The sequence below is a fragment of the Cantharellus anzutake genome (assembly GCF_015039405.1).
Source record: "Cantharellus anzutake strain C23 chromosome Unknown EI90scaffold_174, whole genome shotgun sequence".
Lineage (NCBI taxonomy): Eukaryota > Fungi > Basidiomycota > Agaricomycetes > Cantharellales > Hydnaceae > Cantharellus > Cantharellus anzutake.
The window spans coordinates 6,536-25,677 of record NW_024067124.1 but is presented as its reverse complement, the minus strand read 5'-3'; the positions used below and the strand labels follow the sequence as shown (position 1 = coordinate 25,677).

The window sequence follows — 19,142 nt, the reverse complement described above, 5'->3', positions numbered from 1 at the left end:
TTTTCTCTTTCCTCTCTCCTCAGTTCACATCTTTGGAACTGAGGTGAGACTCCCTTTTCATCACTTGGAATATTGTCTAATGTTGTGTATATTTCCTAGCGCTAATTCGCGACTAGGTAATGATTAATAACAATAGTTCACATCTTTGGAACTGAGCGCTAATTTGCGACTAGTTCATAATTCCAATAGCATGTTGTTGGGACTTCTTTGTCCAAGGCACTAAGTATGTAACATGCTCTGGATCTATTTTTCAATCCCAATGTCTCTTTCTCAGGTACTCTATATCCCCGCTCTCAGCGTCGAAGGAATATTCAAGAGCGAGCATACACAACAGCCACATCCAACGACTTCATCTGTTCTATCCGAACCCCTGGCTGACTTAACCATTTGGCTCAGATGATTGTTAGAATAATGATGTTATTTTCTGTCCTAAAAGTGCTCAAGCATGGCAGCTTAGAATGGCAGTGCAGCGCTAACGTACTATATTACAATACAATCCTAACTGTATTGAAAATAAAAAATCCCCAAAATTTGATTGTTGTTTACTGCGTTTTTCAGAGAATCTGTCCGATGAAAAATGAATGGGGTATGACCCCATTCGTGAGAAATCAACCAAGAAATGACCAAATTTCTGGAATTTCCACCTTTCAATACAGTCCGAATTATATTTCAATATAGTAATTAGCGCTGCACAACCATTCCAGCTGTGAACCCGTTGAGACCTTCGGGCCTCGCTAGATAGTCGATTGGCCAACAGAGACATCATGGTAGATCTCTAATATTTGTTGTACTTCATGAAGGTGGTAAGCTCGATATGACCGGGTTGATAGATTGAGCACTAGCGCCAACTGATTGTTGTACTCACATGCAGATCCTAGTTGTTCAGAGCCCTGACTTGTTATGCAATGAGCCAATGAGACATGGATAGCTGCCAGCCACCACTGTTCTCGAACAACTCTCGTGATGGCAATTGTGTTTAGACATGAGATGCATCAAAACCAACCACGGAAAAGATGGCCAGACGTTAGTTTTATCATGGCCAACGTGAGGACAGGAATTGAAAGCTAGGTTGCTGGATCTTCATCGATGTAGCTGCCATCCAACAAGGAATGTGGAATGGCTGTGCAGCGCTAATTACTATATCAATAATATTGAAATATAAATCGAATTGTATTGAGAAGTGGAAATTCCAGAAATTCAGTCATTTCTTGGTTGATTTCTCACGAATGGGGTCATACCCCATTCACTTTTCATCGGACAGATTCTCTGAAAAACGCAGTAATGACCTCATTTCACGAGATTAATCATGGGTCAATGACCAGAATCAGCCCAGCTGATGCTGCAACCTCTCTTGCTCAATCGGACCCCGCTGCGCCTGTCTCAGCACCGCACTCACCCCTTTGCTGCCCTATCTTTCACGAGTCGCTGCGCAAACCTGACCATTTGATGGACCCAGGAACCGTGCCTCAGTTGTACGCTGGGTTTTCTGGCGCGGATGCGTGAAGCAGATTATACCAGTAGAGGTACGTACTGAATTTCACTCATCACGAGAATGCTTACGATAATTCAGGCCATGTTTATAAAAAGGGCTTCCATGATGCCCCCTTTCCTCTCCTTATCGGCTGAATCTCCTCGCATCTCTCGTGGTGAGTCAAACACCAACTTGCTGCCGCTCATCAAAACTCACTCGTGAACTGCCGCTGCTGCCTCTCCCACTTCCCTGGCTGCCGCTATCATCTTAACCCGCTCATATCCGCTGCTATAGTCTGACTAGTTTTGTCTCTCCCAACCCCAACCCCTTTCGCCACCATTAGAACGATCTTGAGCTTTTGTCTTGCGAATTGTTTTTCCGAATTTGCGTGTATTATCAGTATCTGCTTGCGTTTGTCTTTGGTTGTTTCCCTTTGTTCCGTCTTGTGCATGGGCGAAGGTGTAACGGATAGCGTGGTGACGGCCCCGACAGGAAGTCGAAGCCTCTTGATTTGAAGCGAGCCGGTAGATACAAAAAACCCCCCCCAAAAAAGGAGGCGATGGGGCAGGTGGAGGGTAACAACGAAGACAAGTGAGAGTAGCAGCAGAGAAGCGCCAACAAAAGAGAAGAAGTGAAGTTACAAAAACAAGGCATGAGCCGAAAAGAGAAAGACACCGTAAACATCCAGGATCCAACTCGCAAAGGGTAACCAAGGCTAACTGCCTTATCCAATGCAAGACCGAATATTCAACGCCAACCAACCACCCTAACCAAAACTAATAAGAGAATTAGTTAGAAATATATGTCAGAGTCATAGAAAAAGGAAATAAACTCCAGCGTGCATGGACGCAAGAGAGATAAAAGACTGTAGAGCAACAGCGTGCAGCGGACGCAAGAGGTGGTGGCTGAGAAGCCAAAGCATACCGCAGACGCAGAAGAGAAGGCACGGAGGCCGAAGCGTACAGCGGATGTGTGTAAAGAGAAAGAAAATAAACCTACGTTGTAGGAGAAATAACGGCCACACTATGGAAACCCATTATGGAAATATGCCAGATAAATCACAAAAACCTCATACGACAAGTAGATATGAGAAAATAGAAGGACCTGAATTTTAACGAATTTTACGAATTTTTACGAATTATTATGACTATACACGATAAATTGAAAGAAAGAAAAATAGCAAAAATACTTCAAACTTACTATCAACGAGACGGAATTCTCGGGGGAATTTATAGCAAATATTAAACCAAGAATTAGGACAATCGACCAAGATTTGACTATAAAAATAATCAGAGAACCTCCATGGAAACTACTTTCCCACGTCCGAACACGTAGCCAAGGATGGAAGTACCACGGAACGAAGATTCCTCAGGAACTAATGCAAAAGTCAGAGTCGTGTTTACAATAGGAAATGTAGATGTCCTCCAAACGGAACCAATGAGAGTAATTACAGGGGAAACTACCTATAAACGATGGAGATATGACTAAAACTCCTGCAAAACGAGGACAATGCCTAAAAGGGAAGCGCGAAGATTAACCAGTAACGACCGAGACAAGCTTGATAGCCCATTAGAAAGGAAGGGATCCAATCTTAATCCTCCCAAATTTTCATAATAAAAGGATCATGCGTTAATGAGATATCCAATAACGGGAATAGTGACATCAAAAGTCCGAGCTTAGGGAAAAGACGATGTTTGCATAGGATCCATAATTAAAACATACAACGAAATTTACACGGAAATTATTAAAAATGGGGAACTATAGTTATGCAAATTTTCAGCCCAAACAGTCCAGCCGTTGTGAAGTTATACCCATGACGGGAATATAGAAATCCGCATCATGTGTAATGACACGTGAGGGTGGCGATGCGCAGGGAACCAGCCGTCGGAACCGAGATCCGCACTTCGGCAGATCGCGAAGACCAATTTCCGTCCAAATAAGGAAGAGCCCGGTCAAAACAAAGCACGGAAAGTGCAAAACAACCTTAAATCATGAGGGAAAAATCTGAAATAAATCACAGAAGCCCATATGAAAGAAATCAACACCCACGCATATCATAAATCCCGAACAATTAAACGGAAACGGCGCCCGCATACGAACGACTATGGGAATGACGCACGTGATTACCGAATGTGCGCACGAACTTTTGCTAACTCAACGAATACCAGGAAATAGGACACAACCTTAGTACCATTGGAAAGGTGGGAATAAATGAAAATTTATGATACCAAGAACGTGAGAAAACATCCAGAAATGAATGAGATATAAGGACATGAAGTTAGAAACCTGAAAACGCGCGGGAAAACAGCTTCAAGAGGTCCAGAGTCCTAAATAAAATACATAAAAATATGAAATCTTCAAGGACGACCTACTATAACAACGAACAATACATATGGAGGATTAGGATGTGATAATACAAAAGGGAATCAGGGAATATGAACGAAATTCACGAAAACCACTAAACTACGACGGACCATGGCGGGAATTTTAGGGAACGATATTCTAATGAGGTGGAGAGCTATAACACATTCGTTTGAGTAATTCTTGATTACTAGCAACTTTTTCTTTCAGTTTTAAACCTGAATACTTCACTCATTTACCATTTCAGTCTCATTTTAACTAAATGTCACTAAATAAAAATGGAATAAATCAGCTGAAGGTCTCAGCACAGCCGTATGCATAGTAATGCGAAGTTTGAATTCAGAATCATCGAGTCATAGCAAATTTAATGGTATATATAGGGAATTTGAAATAGGTAACTGCGGCAAATGCAGCGCAGCCAAGTTCCAATTAACCATTAAAATAGCTTAGGCGAGGGAGGAAAATAAGAATTCTAGGCGCAGTCTGACCGCAGTAGAACCGCAGTTCAGCGCAGCAAAAGCGCAGTAGAACTATAGCATGAAAATTTCATTTTTATTCAGTTTGAGAAAAATACACTGTAAATAAATCCTGTAAATAGAAGGTAGAGCGTGAAAAAGGAAGGCGACCCAAGGAGTATAAAAGGGAGACCCTTTCTGCGACTTTTCGCCCCCCTTAGAGAAGTAAGAAAATAGAGTATTATTTTTCTCAAGCATTTCTGGTTGTCACTCCAGTGCGAAAAAGTGATATACAGTTAAGATTGCCACTGTAGTAAAAGGCAGCAATAAAGGAGAGAAATATTAAGTAGATATTTCAACAGGAGAGCTGGTTAACACTCCAGATTTCAAAGTGTAAACACAAAACAGTTATTTTGCTACTGTTAAAACAAGCAATAAAATAAGACAAAAATAGAACAAACTCAAGGGACACTCCAGACACAATCCAAATCCATTAACTGATTAGAATCTTTGAAACTTCACCAAGTAGAAGATTAAATCCAAATTAAAACAACGCTACACAGAATTACACCTAGACAAATTAAGAAATTTCAATAAAGAAACAGCTCCGCAGGGCTCGGTTTATCTGTAAGTCAATTCCCAGGAACTTTAAAACTAACCCATAAAAATAGAATTAGCCAAAACACTCGGATTGGTACTATATTTACAATAAATAACACTAGTACACTTCCCCATCCTGTCATATCCATACAATCCCAACCTCCGCTCCGGGCTCCTGGAACTCCGAACTCCGACTTCCGGAGCCCTACTTCCCTTCCATCACTTTCTCCTTGCCGACTCCCAAGAGGTTATCCCACCTCCGGCTCGGACACCACCTTCGGTCCGACTCCGGAACATTCCGGGTCCGACCCCAACCTCGACACCTTCCAGACGAGTACACAAAACCTATGCTCCCGACTCCGGACCTCCGCTCCGGTATCCTGTTCACGTCTCGTCTCCGGAACCTCCGGTCTTAGCTCCGACCTCGGACTTTGACCCCACCTCCGCTTATACCCATTGTATTGGTTAGCTCATTCCATTTAATTACCTTTGCCAATATTCCGGAGTTTAACCTCCGAGTTCGGACTTTCCGGACTTACTCCGGACCTTGCAACTATTGCATTGTCCATTTCAATTCCGCTATTCTCCCTCATTCCTATTTGGGCTGCTGCTTCCTTTCTATTCAGTCAGCTAGCCATTCCCGACTCCCATCCTCCTTCCTTCCTCCTTGGGCCTTGGCCCTTCATTCCTCCTTTGGGAAACACCATTGAGTCAAACACTTGACCCTCGGTGTTGTTCCTCTTTCCATCTCCCTTTGTCTCCTTTCGTCTTACCCTTGTTCCTTTTGATTCCGGACCCCTCCTTATATACAATGTACCTAGTAACTTGTAACCTCAGTCCGAAATCGACTGGAATTCCCCCCCAAGAGACTTTCCCTCTGCTAGATCCGAAATTAGGGACCCCCAGGACAACCAGCAATGGCACAGCGCTCCGCCTGAGTCGCTGAGGCCGAGGTCCTTCCATGATAAGTCTCCGATTCCATTCCGGAGTCGTCCGTTTCCGCCCCATTCTAACACATCCTAACTAAAGAACCAGGGAACAGCTTGGTGGTGGTCTCGTTTGAACCTCCCAACTGACCTTCCTTCGTTCTCTCCTTCAACGTACCGATCAAGCAGCAGAAATCAGAAATATGGACACAATTGCATACCAGACAACTAAGAAAAACTGAACATCACGGATGAACAGTCTAAAGACATAAAGCAATGAATATTGCATACAGATGAGGACTTGACCTAGCAAAGGGCACGGTGGATACCCAGAAGAAAACTGAGGCGCTGAGGCCAGCGCACACAAGTCATATTTAATCTCGTGCATCCATTAAATTTAAATGTATGGTTTCTTCTTATTGCCTGAAATTCCCTTGTACTTGTAGCAGATCACGTGTGTCTAGTTATTTCTCTGAACTTTCTCATTTGTTGTCTCGCTTGTTTTTATTGTTTGGTTTCCCTTGTACTAGTAACGGATTACACGTGTCTTGCCGTGCCTGCTGCCAATCCATTCTGGTGTCAGGGACTCATCCGGGGTCGAGGGGGTCCGGGTATAGCGTCCGGGACCGAGAGCCTGGCGGGGGGCGGATCGGGCGTGCGTACTGACAGGCCCGATGTGGGACAGTAGTCCCTGGCCACTTAGACTGAAGTGGAAAGTTGTTATTATTATTAAAGGAGAAATATTGTACTACTTACCTGAAGTGGAAAGTTGAGAAGAAGGCTACTTCTTCGGTTCCCACTTCAGGTTCGTTTATATACATGCGGCTTGGATCACATGACGGATGCCACGTCACCCTTGCACACAGCCGTAACCACCCGGGTGTCTCCGTGGGAGATCCCGAGGGTATCCGGTGCAGGCGCGCGTGCTGGGCACAGCAGGAAGTCGCCTGAGGTGCCCGGGCCGGGTACATGGTGGGCGCGCTGCAGATGGGTCAGTTGTACATTGATACAGAGAAAGTCGTCCATGTAGAATAAAGAGAGAATAAAGGGGAAGTAAGATAAGGAGAAACTGAGGAGGGGAGGATGAGGGGGAAGAAGGGAAAGGGGGAGGGGGTAAGGAAGGGTGGACTGGCAGGGTACCGGGTCAGGTTGGGCCGGGTGGAGCCGGGTCAGGCGGGTGTGCCCTGACATCTGGGCCTCCTGGGCCATCTCCCGCTACAATCCTCAGTCGAACCTGATTAGTCACTTTCAAGCATGATATATTCTAAATCAATTCCCATCATTTTTGGTTTGGCCCTGATCACGTGTATATTTCCTTTTGCGCTCATCTCAGAGGGGTTTTGTAGGTTTTCTGCCATAGCACCTGGTGTCCGAAAAACAGTGAACAACAGCAGCGACTCATCTCTGCTATGTCTGTCCACTTTTCCACCAATTATTCAACTTGTTCTTCCTGTCCTGCAGTCGGAACGTGTGTAAATTGCCCCACTTGTGCTGTGAAACAATGTATCGGGGACGTCAAAGTAAACCAAGACGGCAAGGCCTATTGTACCGGATGCATGGCCAAGGATAGCCTAGAGTGCCTAGGGACACGATACTACTGCCAAAGTTGTCAGAGACAAAGGAAGCAGCCCCCATTGGTTCGTTGTATTTCCCTCAGCATTGCATGCGCCAACAAGGGTCATCAGGTCAAGCATTTCAACACTTCACCCTTTCTTCTACAACGGAGTACAGCCCAGATGGTATTCCTCTACTCCTGCGAAGATGGAATACTTGGTCATCTCATCAATTATGTGCAATCTGCTCTCCTGCAACGTTTTGGGAGTTGTCCAGCCAATCTCCTGGTATTTCCCCAGCTGCAGGTGCTGTGTTTTATGGTTGACCTCCGGTTATAGATCAAAGATTTGAATGCGTTCCAGGGTCCTCACCATTTGAAGCATGAACTGGAGGAGATCGTAGGTGATGGTAACCCACAGGATGATGCCGTTGTCTTGTACATTGTCATGGTTCACAGATACAAGATAGATAGTGTTTTCCAGACAGCCCACGAGATCAAATCCATGCTGGTGAGTGTTCACCCTCTTTTGTGGCCCATGACCTGATGTGATTCTGCAGCAATCACAACCCAATGCAGTGGAAACATCACTTGTGGGTCTCCTTGTGGAATGTGAGGAAGAATTCGAATGGAGTCGTGTACAACAACATGCCCTGGGGAGGTGTGTTGCCTGAACTGCTGATGTTTGGCATTTGATCTTGATTCACTCTGGATCAGCTCCCTCTTCAAATGGGTCCTCCATATCGCCTCCAGGAATATCCCACCTGCCCTTCTTGGCACATCAGTGGCAACGTTCGTTATGGAGTCATTTGATCGTGGGGACCCTGCCCAAGCAAGACTGATAGCATTTAAGGGTCAACCAATTCTCAGAACACATTCTATTCTGTTGAGTCGGTGGCAATGCTGATGTCTGCACTACCTCTCTCATTTGGCTTCCATGGCACACACCTGAGACAGATTGCCATGCCATCATGACCAGGCTCCTTCCAGACTGCCTACCTGGTTTTGATCCATGCTCTTGTGGGAAAGGGGAGTGGATGTGGGAGCGGTGGCATAGAATTCCTGGGAGCCCGACTGAATTCCGGCAGTTCACATGCTCAGACATTGTTTGCAAAGCCTGCAGGCGAAAAGCAAGGCTTATCCTCCACTCAGATACGACTTCATCCATTTTTCTCTACCCGGAAGCTGCTCCAGCTCCCCAACGACCCAACTGGATCCAAGATCATTTTGAAATGCAAGTTCCATTTGCATTTCCATCGGGAAAAGTCCAGGAAAGAGGCAGCAATCTGATAATCAATAGCATCATGTACTGGTTGTCTGCTTGGGCTAAGTCCAGGAATGCAGGGGGTGTCGGTAGAGACTGAAGAGATGGGGAGGGGAAAATGGATGGAATACCGGCAGATGGCAGTCTGAGAGCTGGCAAGATGGGAGGTACAATCGCAAGACTTTGTTCATATTCTGTGCAGTGCCATTGTATGTTCTGTCACATGCCAACAGGCACGGATATGGGAGTTTAAAATGAATCACACACACACATTCCCAGGATAAACTTGTTGCGATGCTTTTTTCGAACCAGTTCAAGTTCGCAAAATTTTGCTTTTGAATTGAACCGAACTATGGTCTAGGTGATGGCACTCGCTGGTGTGGGCATGTCTGGTGCGGAATTGGGCGACCCTGCTGGGTGTCTTGTGGTCCAAGGCTTGCTCAATTCGTCTTGCATTTCGTATTTGTGGAGTCTTTCTACGAAGGATAGCGAGTAGTAATCTGGTTGGGTCGAATGCGAGCACCAGACTTGGTAAGCTCATCCACACGTTCATTTCCCTCAATGCCGTCAATGCCACAGTGGCCGGGGCACCAGATGATCGCAATTTTAACATACTGCATGGTTCAATATAACAGATACCAGCGCCTTGAATATATTCAGGTGCCCTTACCCTCAAAGTATATACACTACAAATGGTTACGAGCGTGATGGAAGAAGAAGAGTACTGACAGAGTGAAGTAGTTACGCCATCCCTTGTTGCCCTGCCATCCAAGCAACAGCTGTGATTCATAGCCGCCACTTTGTCATCCTCAACATAGTTGGCAAGAGCCTCACGGAGCCGCTCCGAGCCTAAGATGATCCATGCCATTTTGGGAATCATGTCATGGAACATACATCCCCTTGGAGTTGAATCACGATGCACCAAACTAGAGCTCTTGTCAAGGAGGCATATCCAACAATAACCCTCAACATTCTTCCCCTTACCCCCTTCACCCCTTTCAGCGCAAAAGTGGCTACGCTTCCAGGACCTATCCTGGCGTTGCAGCTGATGCTCTTGCCACCCCTGCCATGGGTCGGTGCCAAGACAGCATGCTGTTGCGTGCGAGCCATGAGCACCATGCAACCAGCAAAGCAGACATTTCCCCCAGGCTCCTGGAGACAGGCCTGCACTTGGGCATAGCAGCAGCACCATTGGCTCAGGATCGCTGAAGTGAAACATTGATGGCCAAAGTGGAAGGTCCAGCCGAGGTAGAGGGTCCAGCCGAGGCGGAAGGCCTGGCAGAGGCGGAAGGTCCAGCCGAGGTGGAAGGTCTAGCAGCAGCCCAAGAATGGCTGGAACCTGCCTGCGTATGGGGGGGCGATCAGGTGAGCAGCTCTCAGAAACGATAGTAGGGCTTCGATCCTTGCATGCCATTTCTAAAAGGAGGGTCAGAGAAGGGAGGAAATGGGTCCTACCCTACTTACTGAAAGGTTTCCCCCAGCGACGATTGAAATCGTAGTCCCTCAGCTTGCCCTCCTCTTCCTTGTGACACACCGCACATAACACCATGCAGTGTTCTGATTCGCGAAGTTCCATGTACTTTCGACTCATACCATCCAGATGCTGCGAAGGAAAGACCTGATGGCAAATATTGAGTTGGTGGGCAGTCCTCATCATCGCCAAGCGACCCTCAAAACACTCTTTGATAACAAGACCGGTGCGCTTTGGAACAGATGGCAGCAATACAAGGCTTGACCCAGCTAAGAGAGCTCAAGCTACCCTCCCAGAACTCTGGTAGAAGTCGTTGATTGAAAACGGTTGACTAATGAAGATTGAAAACGCTACCGCAGAGTAATCAAAACCATAGTAGCCTGCCTTGTTGAGACACAGGATCTGTTGCTTCCCTCTACGCCAATCCTCGAAACGCTGCTGGGGTGGAACATCAGCGGTGATGTATGAGCAGTCCAAGTGCCCCGCCCACTCCATGCACTCGCTCTTGCCCACGAAAAACACCAGGCCCCGCTCGTCTCCTTTCAAGCCCCTCTCTGCCTCACAGAGGACCCCGACGGTGGATGCACGCCAACTGAGATTCCACTCCTCCTTGTGGGCTGGCGAATCTGTCATCTGAGGCTCTTGGCCAATGTCAAGCACCATGAACTAGTAGAAGATTTGCGGCCTCTGAGTGCTGGTGCGGATCATGATCACAGCCTTGTCTGGCAGATACCAGATATCCAGAGCCTTCCAGAACTCAGACGTGAAGTCCCGGGACATCGTGCCCGATGTGAAAATGATTGGTGCATCTTGGAGCCATGAGAGTTTGTGGATCGCATCCTCGTAGGCAGGACGGAACCTTTGATCCTCTGTGATCCCATGCGCTTCATCGAACATGAGACACCCTAGCTGTCTACCATTCACCAATGCTGTAAGCCAGGTCATGAACACATCGTTGCTGAAGGTCTCGATCGGCTACGGTGACCACTTGCTCTCTTGGATGCGGATTCTCAATGGTCCATTTGCAGTGGGAGAGGCCGGCTTTGCCCAAGCGTCTGTGCATCTCTGGATGGAGGATTTGGCAGGGCAACACCAAGACCGATTGCCTGCCGCTGAGGGCCCACATCTTGGCACCGAGGACAAACGGTAGCATCTTTCCAGAACCACAGGCAGAAACAAAGAGGCAATGACGCTTCCTGGCCATGATCTCCTTATAGACATGATACTGGGCAGGAGCCCTGAACGTTGCCGTCGGATCATCAAGCACTGCTCGAAGCATGCAGGTGGATTCTGAATCATATGCTGTCGATAGCATCGAGCCGTCTATCTCTTGGGGGAGAGGGGAAGGCATAGCTGAGATTTTTTAAAAATATCAGTGTGTTGGAAGGGGGGCAGAGAGAGAAACGCACCTTCACTGGCACTCTGGCGACTGGGAGGGTGTTGCCCAGTCCTGAGGTCCCCCACACCCCTCTGCTCTGCAGCGATGACCACGGGTGCGGCCCCAAGATGATGTCGACGTTTGTGGGGTTTGATGTACCTGGGCTCCTGTTCCTCTTCTTGAACTAAGACATCAACATCCTGTGACAAGTTTTGTCTCAACATCCCATCAAATTGCGTCATAAATATTGAACATACCATTCCAGATGGAGACCTGCTTGACCATAGCTGCTTCTCCCACTGTTTGGCCTGCGTTGACGATTGCCATGCAGTGGGGGCACTTGAAGGAAGAGGAAGGGGAGAAGGTGTGTGCAGCGGCATCTGAACAATAGGGGTAGAAAAGGTGTACGAATCCGCTGGAGGGGCAAAGGAAAGGGCGTGGGATGCCACATTGCCAACATTTGCATTGATGGTAGGGGGAGGAGAAAGGGCATATGAATCCGCTGGAGGAGTAGGGGTAAGGGTGCGGGGCCCCACACTGCTTATGTTGGCATTGATGGCAGGAGGAGCAAGCCTATTCATCAACACCTTCTCTAGCTGGGCCATCAGACGTAGCTCCATGCTCTCCATCACTCCCTTGAGCTCGGGCAAAACCTCTTAATGGATCGCCTCCTTGACCAGGTCCCGTAAGCTCAAGGAGGCTGCTGAATCATCGTTCGCACCACCATCGTTTTCCTCTCCCAGAAGCCTGTTTGTGGTCGACTTGTCATCCAGGATCTCTTTCAGTTCTGCCACATGACCTTTTACCGACAATCCCAGCATGGTGTGATGCCATAACCGGCTGGTGGCATGGAAGAGAGCAAAGACACGGGGGCCGAGACCACCCCTATAAGTTGGCACGTCCAGGCCCGCTTGGAGGTAATGCATTGTTTCCTTCTTCAGCGCGTACTCAAGAGGCCTGTCTCGGCAGTCTCGCCTTCCCCTGTATAGAATAGGTAATGGCACAGGCACCACCGTGCCTACTCTCCCTCCTCTACAGTCCTGATGAATATCAGGTACTGAAGGAGAAGGCCAGAGAGACCCTCATGCAGAAAGCGTGCAATGGGCTTGCAGTGCTTAGTCATTGAGTTAGTCTGTCAAGAACATCAATGTGTGCACTGTCCGAGTCCGATCCTCCTACTCACTTTATTATATCCGATGATGGTGGTCAATCCACCAGAGATCATCCAGGCTCTCAAGAACTAGAGCACGTGTAAGGCGGGCAACATTGAGGTCTACAAGATGGACGTACGTTCTTCGTTGATGACAAAAATATGCACCCCGCCAAGAGGTGGCACACCGGGGAAGGCATCACGGGCATATTGGGTGCTGAGGGCCCTTCGGCCATCATCACAGTGCTGCCGGAGCCAATCTCGGCTGCGAGAGACCAAGGTGTTGGCTGACTTGGTAGGCAATTGGATGGCTAGGTAGGTACGAGGGGGAGGGGAACAGCTTGTGGTGAACAACGAAGTACGACGTAGAATATGCACAATCCTCCGTAAACATCAACGAAATGAGGTTCCAATGTCTTGACCTGAGTCCACAATGGACAATGCGTGAGTGTGGATTCTCAGTGATTACCAATGCGTCGCGGATAGTAAGGTCAGGATGTGGACAGTAAAATACCAATTCAAGGTTAGGTGTGGTATGAAAGCCCATAAGGGCGATTTGGAGATGATTCATCTCTGGGGACAGAGGGTGGTTGCAAGGATGAAGGAGCTCGGCGTTGCAAGCCTTCACTCCCACGTGACCTATTTTCCGCCAGAATTATGGCGAGGTTGTGGCAAGGAAGCCAACATATTTAATTTTCACTCCCCCTGCCGGCCTCACCCTCCTATAATTCACCCAAGAATGCAATCTCTGTGAATTACTATGTTTGTTTACACATGCAGATACATGTAAGTAATCAATCATTTTCAAATCATGGTCGGCCAGGATAAGCTCGCCATTATCCGCTCCGGAAGGTCGCTTGATTTCTTCATTGTTTACGTTCATTGGATATCGTACTTCCTCAGGCACACCTGCCCAGTCAAAGTACCCACCTCCTACCAACCTGATATTCCTAGCTTTTCGGTTTTATATTTTTACAGTTTTCCTGTTTCTCGCTGAACTATGTATTCGTGTATTCTGTTGTGCATTACGGGTCGCACAATGCCCGCGCCCGCCAATTCACGGGCCGGGACCGCTTGGGTTCCGGCCGTTTCCACTAAAAGCGCTTACACCGTCTGATTAGACGGCGTTTTATGTAAATCTCGTGATTTTGATCGATTTCGCGATGTGCCGACATCTCTACTGCTGAACTTTGTCTGCACCGTCACGTCATCCCGACGATCCCGCACCGAATCTGAGGTGCGCGAGATGAATCCGAGGCAAAGGCAAAGTTGCGGGAATCTATTATACTTCACACGGTACGTGAGTGTAGGAGCCAGCCACAATCGGACTGAACGACTGGGCGTCCACCAGTTATTTCCGAAAAGGGTCGCACGCAAGCACCCATATTTATCCTGTGCGCCAACTTTCGGGGCTCGGAGTATGCCGGGGTTCTTTGTAACCCTCCCAGTTGTTGTTACATTTACAGTTCGCATTCCTCGATCGGCTTGGGACTGTCCATCTCAAGTCCTCCTACTCTACTAAAACGCTGCAACATGCCGAATTTGCGAAGCGGTAGGCATGGAGCCGTTCCATTAGATGCCTTGGCCCCAGAAACACTAATGGAAGAAGAACCTCTGCACATCGGAGGTTCGTCGGTGGAAGTCACCGAGCCTGCCTTCGGGGATTCTCCAGGAAACTTGACGCCTCCCCAGCAACATCCGCACGGCAGTCGCGAAATTCAAGTCCCGCTCCCAAATCAGTCAGCTCTAAAGAGATCCAATTTGGAGATTGGGCCGTCAGTGGGTGAGCCCTCCTCTAAACGTGCACCCACGACTCTCGCGGTTCATCCCAATGTCCTGGACGAAGCCACCCACATAACGCTTGACGCACTTGTCATGGAGTTCATGCTCAAGTTTGCCAAACTTCTCCCCAGAAATGAATTTCGTTTTCTTCTTCTCAAAGAAATTGTCCTCCAATCAGACGGAGTACTCGACTCGAAAAGTTTACCGCCACTGGATGATTTAATCGCACAACATCCGGAGTTGGGGGATAGGTTAGATGAAGCATGGGAGGCTCAATCGTTCAAGGAGATACGAAACTTGGGTATGCACCGTAGGCTTTGGGCGTTGTTGGATGGCTCTGATAAACTGTGATCGTTACAGAAATTCTTCTTCCAACCGCCCAGCCTGCGGGTCCTCCCGACCCTGAAGCGATACTTGATTCTCAATCATCCGAAGATGGTGGGTAGAGCGTCGCCTGCTTGTGTCATTCCTTTCCGACCTCCTTCCAGCGGCGGTCAAGTCGTGGTCTTCCAAATACAGAGGAGACGCTGCCAACATTCTTTACCAGTACATGATGAGACAAGATATTGTTGATACATATGCTCGCCTCTTACCAATCGTACAGTCCTCTGGCATGGGGAAATCGCGAATGGTCGACGAGTTCTCCAAGAAGCACTTTGTAGTCCCCTTCAATCTCCGTCAGGGAGCTGAAGGTGATATTTTCTTCCCGTATTCTTCTGTGTGATTCTAATGTTTCAATCTAGGATATCCGGCTCCTGACCATGATGTCTTGAATTGGTTCACAAGGATTGGCCTTAAAGAGCAGGAAAGCGATACTCGTTTCAGCGCATTTCTCACTGCATTGTTCGAGAGGGTGTCCAACGTCATTGGACCACATAACTCAATAAAAAGTATTATCGCCTCCTCTTCTGTGCTCTCACCGGCCGAGAAGTCAGCGGCATTAATGGACTATCCTAAATCCCTTGCCGGGCAGTTTCGACTTTTTATGACACTTGGACAGCGGTTTGGACACCAAGCTCCTCTACGTGTGCAGTTTTACGAGGAGGTATTGGCCAGAGCGGAGGAGGCAAGTCCCTGTTTTGTGTCGCCGCTAGGTCACTCATAATCGAGGCAGCTATATTCAAATATTAGGCCAATGACTCCTTCAGAACAGAAAACACCGCCCGGGAAGTTCACGACAAACACAAATGGTATTCCTCATTACTTCCCTAAGCATGGTCTTGACTAATTCAATGTCTTTTTTATACACAAGGCATGGTTGCACTTGATACTGTCGTCCGACAAGTATTAGGGAAGATCAACCCTCATTTCGAGCTCAGAACGCAGCATACTCCCATATTGACTTTGGCATTTGATGAAGCCCACACCTTGGCGCCTTCAAATACTGGTAGGAGGTGGTCCGCATTCTCATCGATCAGACGCGCTTTGCGGGGTTTACGGTCGTTCCCTATCTGGACCCTCTTCTTATCCACAGCAGGAAAGTCTGACCAATTCTCCCCACCACCTTCCCTTGATCCATCGAGCCGCATTCTCCAAGGTAAACTTGCCAGTGTCAAACCGTTCAGCGCACTAGGTTTCGATCGCATGGCGATGAAGTTTCGTGAGGGCATGACTCTGGATGATGTCACCAAGTTACCGTACAGGTTATCATTAGGCCGTCCCTTGTACGTTCTCCCAGATCTTTCTTCACAATAATAACTTTATGTCATTGTAGATGGCTGACACGCTACCAAGAGGGCGGAGAACGCGTCAAAGCCACAATCACCGTATTTGCTGTCCAGAAACTTCTCTGCCGTGCGTGGGAAAAGGATGACTTGACCCTCGATGAAAAGTTTGCCGTGATGTCTCATCGCCTTGTGCTGGACTTCAATACGAGCATTTACTTTGGTCGGCACCGAACGTTGGCAGTAAGGAACCAGATGAACCAAGTCGAGAGGCACATGCGTGTATGCTTGGGTGTCAAGGATGGATTTGAGTCTGTCGTTACGGTTGCAGCCTCGGAGCCGATCCTCACCGAGGCCGCGGCTATCATCTTGTGCACCATCCGGGATAAGGTCCGGTCCTGTCAGATGTTACGAGACATTTTGGAGTGGCCTGGAATGAGTAAGGGAGATCGGGGAGAACTCATTACGTGCAACATTATTCTCGACACCGTAGATGACCTTATGTCCAGGGAAGGGAGATGGGAGCCAGGGGGGGTCATGGTGACCTCGTTGTTCGAGGCGCTCTTTACCCACGACATCTATCACAAGTCGATCAAAGATTCTTTGCCCTCAAAGCTGCTGACAGGCAGTTGCAACGACGCATTTGCTGCTACATTCAAGAGCTCACGCATTTACGTTACGCATTTCATTAAGGTTTATGATTTCAAGGTACTCTCTGTCCAATATCTCTTTAAGCTTGCCGCCCGGGGTGTCGGAGTTGTCTGTGCGGATAATCAACATGGCATTGATGTGGTCATTCCAATTCTTTATCAAGACACCATACTACGAAGGAACAATATGTCTGCCCTCATGATACAGTCGAAGAATGATCACTCTTACGGGACCAGCCCGACGGGACACTTATTTGACAAGATGGACCCATTCGAACTTGGAATTTTTGCCAAGTCGACAGGACCACCCCCAGTGATTCGAATGGTGAATGCACTGGCATCGAAGGAATCCAAAGTTTCTGTAATAATGCCACCTGAACGGGTGCAGCCATCAAGGCAAGAGAAACAGGTCCGCACGAGTGCCTTCACCTCATTTGATATTTGGTGTGCCGGGGCTTCTTCAAGGACTTTTCGCACCATTCGGTCCCAGGATGACGGAACATATGATGCCTTGCTGAAGTTGTCAAAGGATGTCCCTGCAATGTTTGAGCCTGATGAAGAATTTATGCGGGATGCTGTAAGGAGTATGTACCCTGGCGGAGCTTGTGATGCTGGTCATTGGTCATTTTGTAGTACTAGTTGAATTACTTCTGGCTGATTGTGCAAATGTGTCACCCATAATCATTATCACATGTAGAATAATTCACTGTGTTTCGAGGCAAAATATCTGAGGTGATATCCGAGCCCGGATATGAGCTGTCAGTTTGAATTTAATGGAGGCACGAGATTAAATATGACTTGTGTGCGCCGGCCTCAGCGCCTCAGTTTTCATCTGGGTATCCGCTGTGCCCCTTTGCTAGGTGACGTCAAGTCCTTGTCTGTACGCAATATTTATTGCTTTATGCCTTTAGACTGTTCATCCGCGATGTTCAGTTTTTCTTAGTTGTCTGGTATGCAATTGTGTCCATGTTTCTGATTTCTGCTGCTTGATCGGTATGTCGGTGGATTTTCTTTCTCTTTACACACGTCCGCTGTATGCTTCGGCCTCCATGCCTTCTTTCTTGTATGCGTGCCCGCTGAGCACTTCGGCCTCCATGCCTTCTCTTCTGCGTCCGCAGTACGCTTTGGCTTCTCAGCCACCACCTCTCACGTCCGCTGCATGCTGTTGTTCTGCAGTCTTTTATCTCTCTTGCATCCGCGCACGCTGGAGTTTATTTCCTTTTTCTATGACTCTGACATATATTTCTAACTAATTCTCTTATTAGTTCTGGTTAGGGTGGTTGGTTGGCGTTGAATATTCGGTCTTGCATTGGATAAGGTGTTGGAGAATAGATATCTGTTCCCATCGGTATAGAGTTTAACAGCCTATACCGGCATGGTCAAACGGGTGAGTTGTGTAATGGTAGCACACTGAGAGGTCCTGGTTTCGATGCCAGGCTTGTCCATGATTTTATGTCCTTGTCTTGTGACCTTAACTGTATCATTCAGTTGGATCTCACGGAGTAAGTCCCGCGGGGCAACGTGAAATTTCTTCATAAGGCAGTTAGCCTTGGTTACCCTTTGCAAGTTGGATCCCGGATGTTTACGGTGTCTTTCATTTTTCGGCTCATGCCTTGTTTCTTGTAACTTCACTTCTTCTCTTTTGTTGGCGCTTCTTGCTGCTACTCTCTGTTGTCTTCATCGTTACCCTCCACCTGCCCCATCGCCTCCTTTTTTGGGGTATTTGTATCTACCGGCTTGCTTTAAATCAAGAGGCTTCGACATCTTGTTGGGGCTGTCACCACACTATCCGTTACGCCTTTGCCCATGCACAAGGCCAAGTTACATGTAACCCGGTTGTATATAATATATATATAGTCACGTGATTGAGCAGTACTTTTATCGGAAAATTGCGAGATCGATCAAAAACACGAGACTTGACATTTAAAATGCCAAAATTTGCCATTTAAACGTGAAATTTGGCATCTAAACGTTGCAATAAATTGTTTATGGCATTTTTGAATGCATTGTTATACCCCTCAAACACTCTGAATATGTTTTTAATAACTTAATAAATGTGTCATAAATGCTTCCTACAGCATCAAAATCATCAAAAATCCATCTCATATAACACATAAAGTACCACCACATCTGACCAATGTATTATAGGCTAGACTTGGGTCGCTAGGGTCGAGAAATTTTCCCTGGGACTTGACCCCAGTTGTTATGGATACGGAGTCTCCAACGACCATATCCGTCGCATGGTCAAAGACTCCCCTCTCTATCGTTCCTCCCTCTCTCTTCCACCCTCTATCCCGATACCCTATCCTCCTTACCTGTTCTACCCCTTTCCCCCCTCGTGCAAAGCTTTCCCCATTGGGGTTTTGGTGCTGGCCAATGTTATTTGTGTTTTGCGGGATTTCCCGCAACCTTACCATT

General features: G+C 47.5%; 4 protein-coding genes across 4 annotated transcripts; 3 read left to right on the top strand and 1 right to left on the bottom strand.

Annotated features, from left to right (window-relative positions):
* Positions 1 to 7,369: 7,369 nt before the first annotated feature.
* Positions 7,370 to 8,655, top strand: EI90DRAFT_3022781 (uncharacterized protein; the record flags this gene model as incomplete). Its single annotated transcript, XM_039057811.1, has 5 exons — positions 7,370 to 7,450; positions 7,706 to 7,876; positions 7,926 to 8,026; positions 8,083 to 8,219; positions 8,345 to 8,655. 5 exons carry the CDS (start codon positions 7,370 to 7,372, stop codon positions 8,653 to 8,655), a joined length of 801 nt encoding a protein of 266 aa, XP_038908203.1.
* Positions 8,656 to 9,301: 646 nt separating this feature from the next.
* Positions 9,302 to 12,837, bottom strand: EI90DRAFT_3022780 (uncharacterized protein; the record flags this gene model as incomplete). The annotated part of the gene is made up of 13 exons (XM_039057810.1): positions 9,302 to 9,315; positions 9,359 to 9,478; positions 9,524 to 10,045; positions 10,094 to 10,247; positions 10,389 to 10,766; positions 10,815 to 11,029; positions 11,052 to 11,453; positions 11,510 to 11,678; positions 11,736 to 11,980; positions 12,200 to 12,459; positions 12,501 to 12,610; positions 12,662 to 12,718; positions 12,769 to 12,837. The coding sequence occupies 13 exons, from the start codon at positions 12,835 to 12,837 to the stop codon at positions 9,302 to 9,304; spliced, it is 2,715 nt and encodes a 904-aa protein (XP_038908202.1).
* A 2,406-nt stretch (positions 12,838 to 15,243) lies between these two features.
* EI90DRAFT_3092493 (uncharacterized protein) lies at positions 15,244 to 17,370 on the top strand (the record flags this gene model as incomplete). The annotated part of the gene is made up of 4 exons (XM_039062442.1): positions 15,244 to 15,476; positions 15,525 to 15,600; positions 15,663 to 16,074; positions 16,125 to 17,370. Coding segments are annotated over exons 1-4 (1,850 nt in total), but the record flags the coding sequence as incomplete, so codon positions are not given.
* A 136-nt stretch (positions 17,371 to 17,506) lies between these two features.
* EI90DRAFT_3092492 (uncharacterized protein) lies at positions 17,507 to 18,310 on the top strand. Its single transcript, XM_039062441.1, has 5 exons — positions 17,507 to 17,569; positions 17,596 to 17,638; positions 17,668 to 17,899; positions 17,935 to 18,042; positions 18,264 to 18,310. Exons 1-4 carry the CDS (start codon positions 17,518 to 17,520, stop codon positions 17,971 to 17,973), a joined length of 366 nt encoding a protein of 121 aa, XP_038908200.1. The 5' UTR covers positions 17,507 to 17,517; the 3' UTR covers positions 17,974 to 18,042; positions 18,264 to 18,310.
* Positions 18,311 to 19,142: the final 832 nt, after the last annotated feature.

Coding starts and splice junctions, on each gene's coding strand:
- EI90DRAFT_3092492 (XM_039062441.1), top strand. CDS start 17,518: ATGACTTGTGTGCGCCGGCCTCAGCGCCTCAGTTTTCATCTGGGTATC. Junction 17,639..17,667: donor TTGCTTTATGCCTTTAGACT/GTTCATCCGCGA, acceptor AGTTTTTCTTAG/TTGTCTGGTATGCAATTGTG. Junction 17,900..17,934: donor CTGCATGCTGTTGTTCTGCA/GTCTTTTATCTC, acceptor CGCACGCTGGAG/TTTATTTCCTTTTTCTATGA.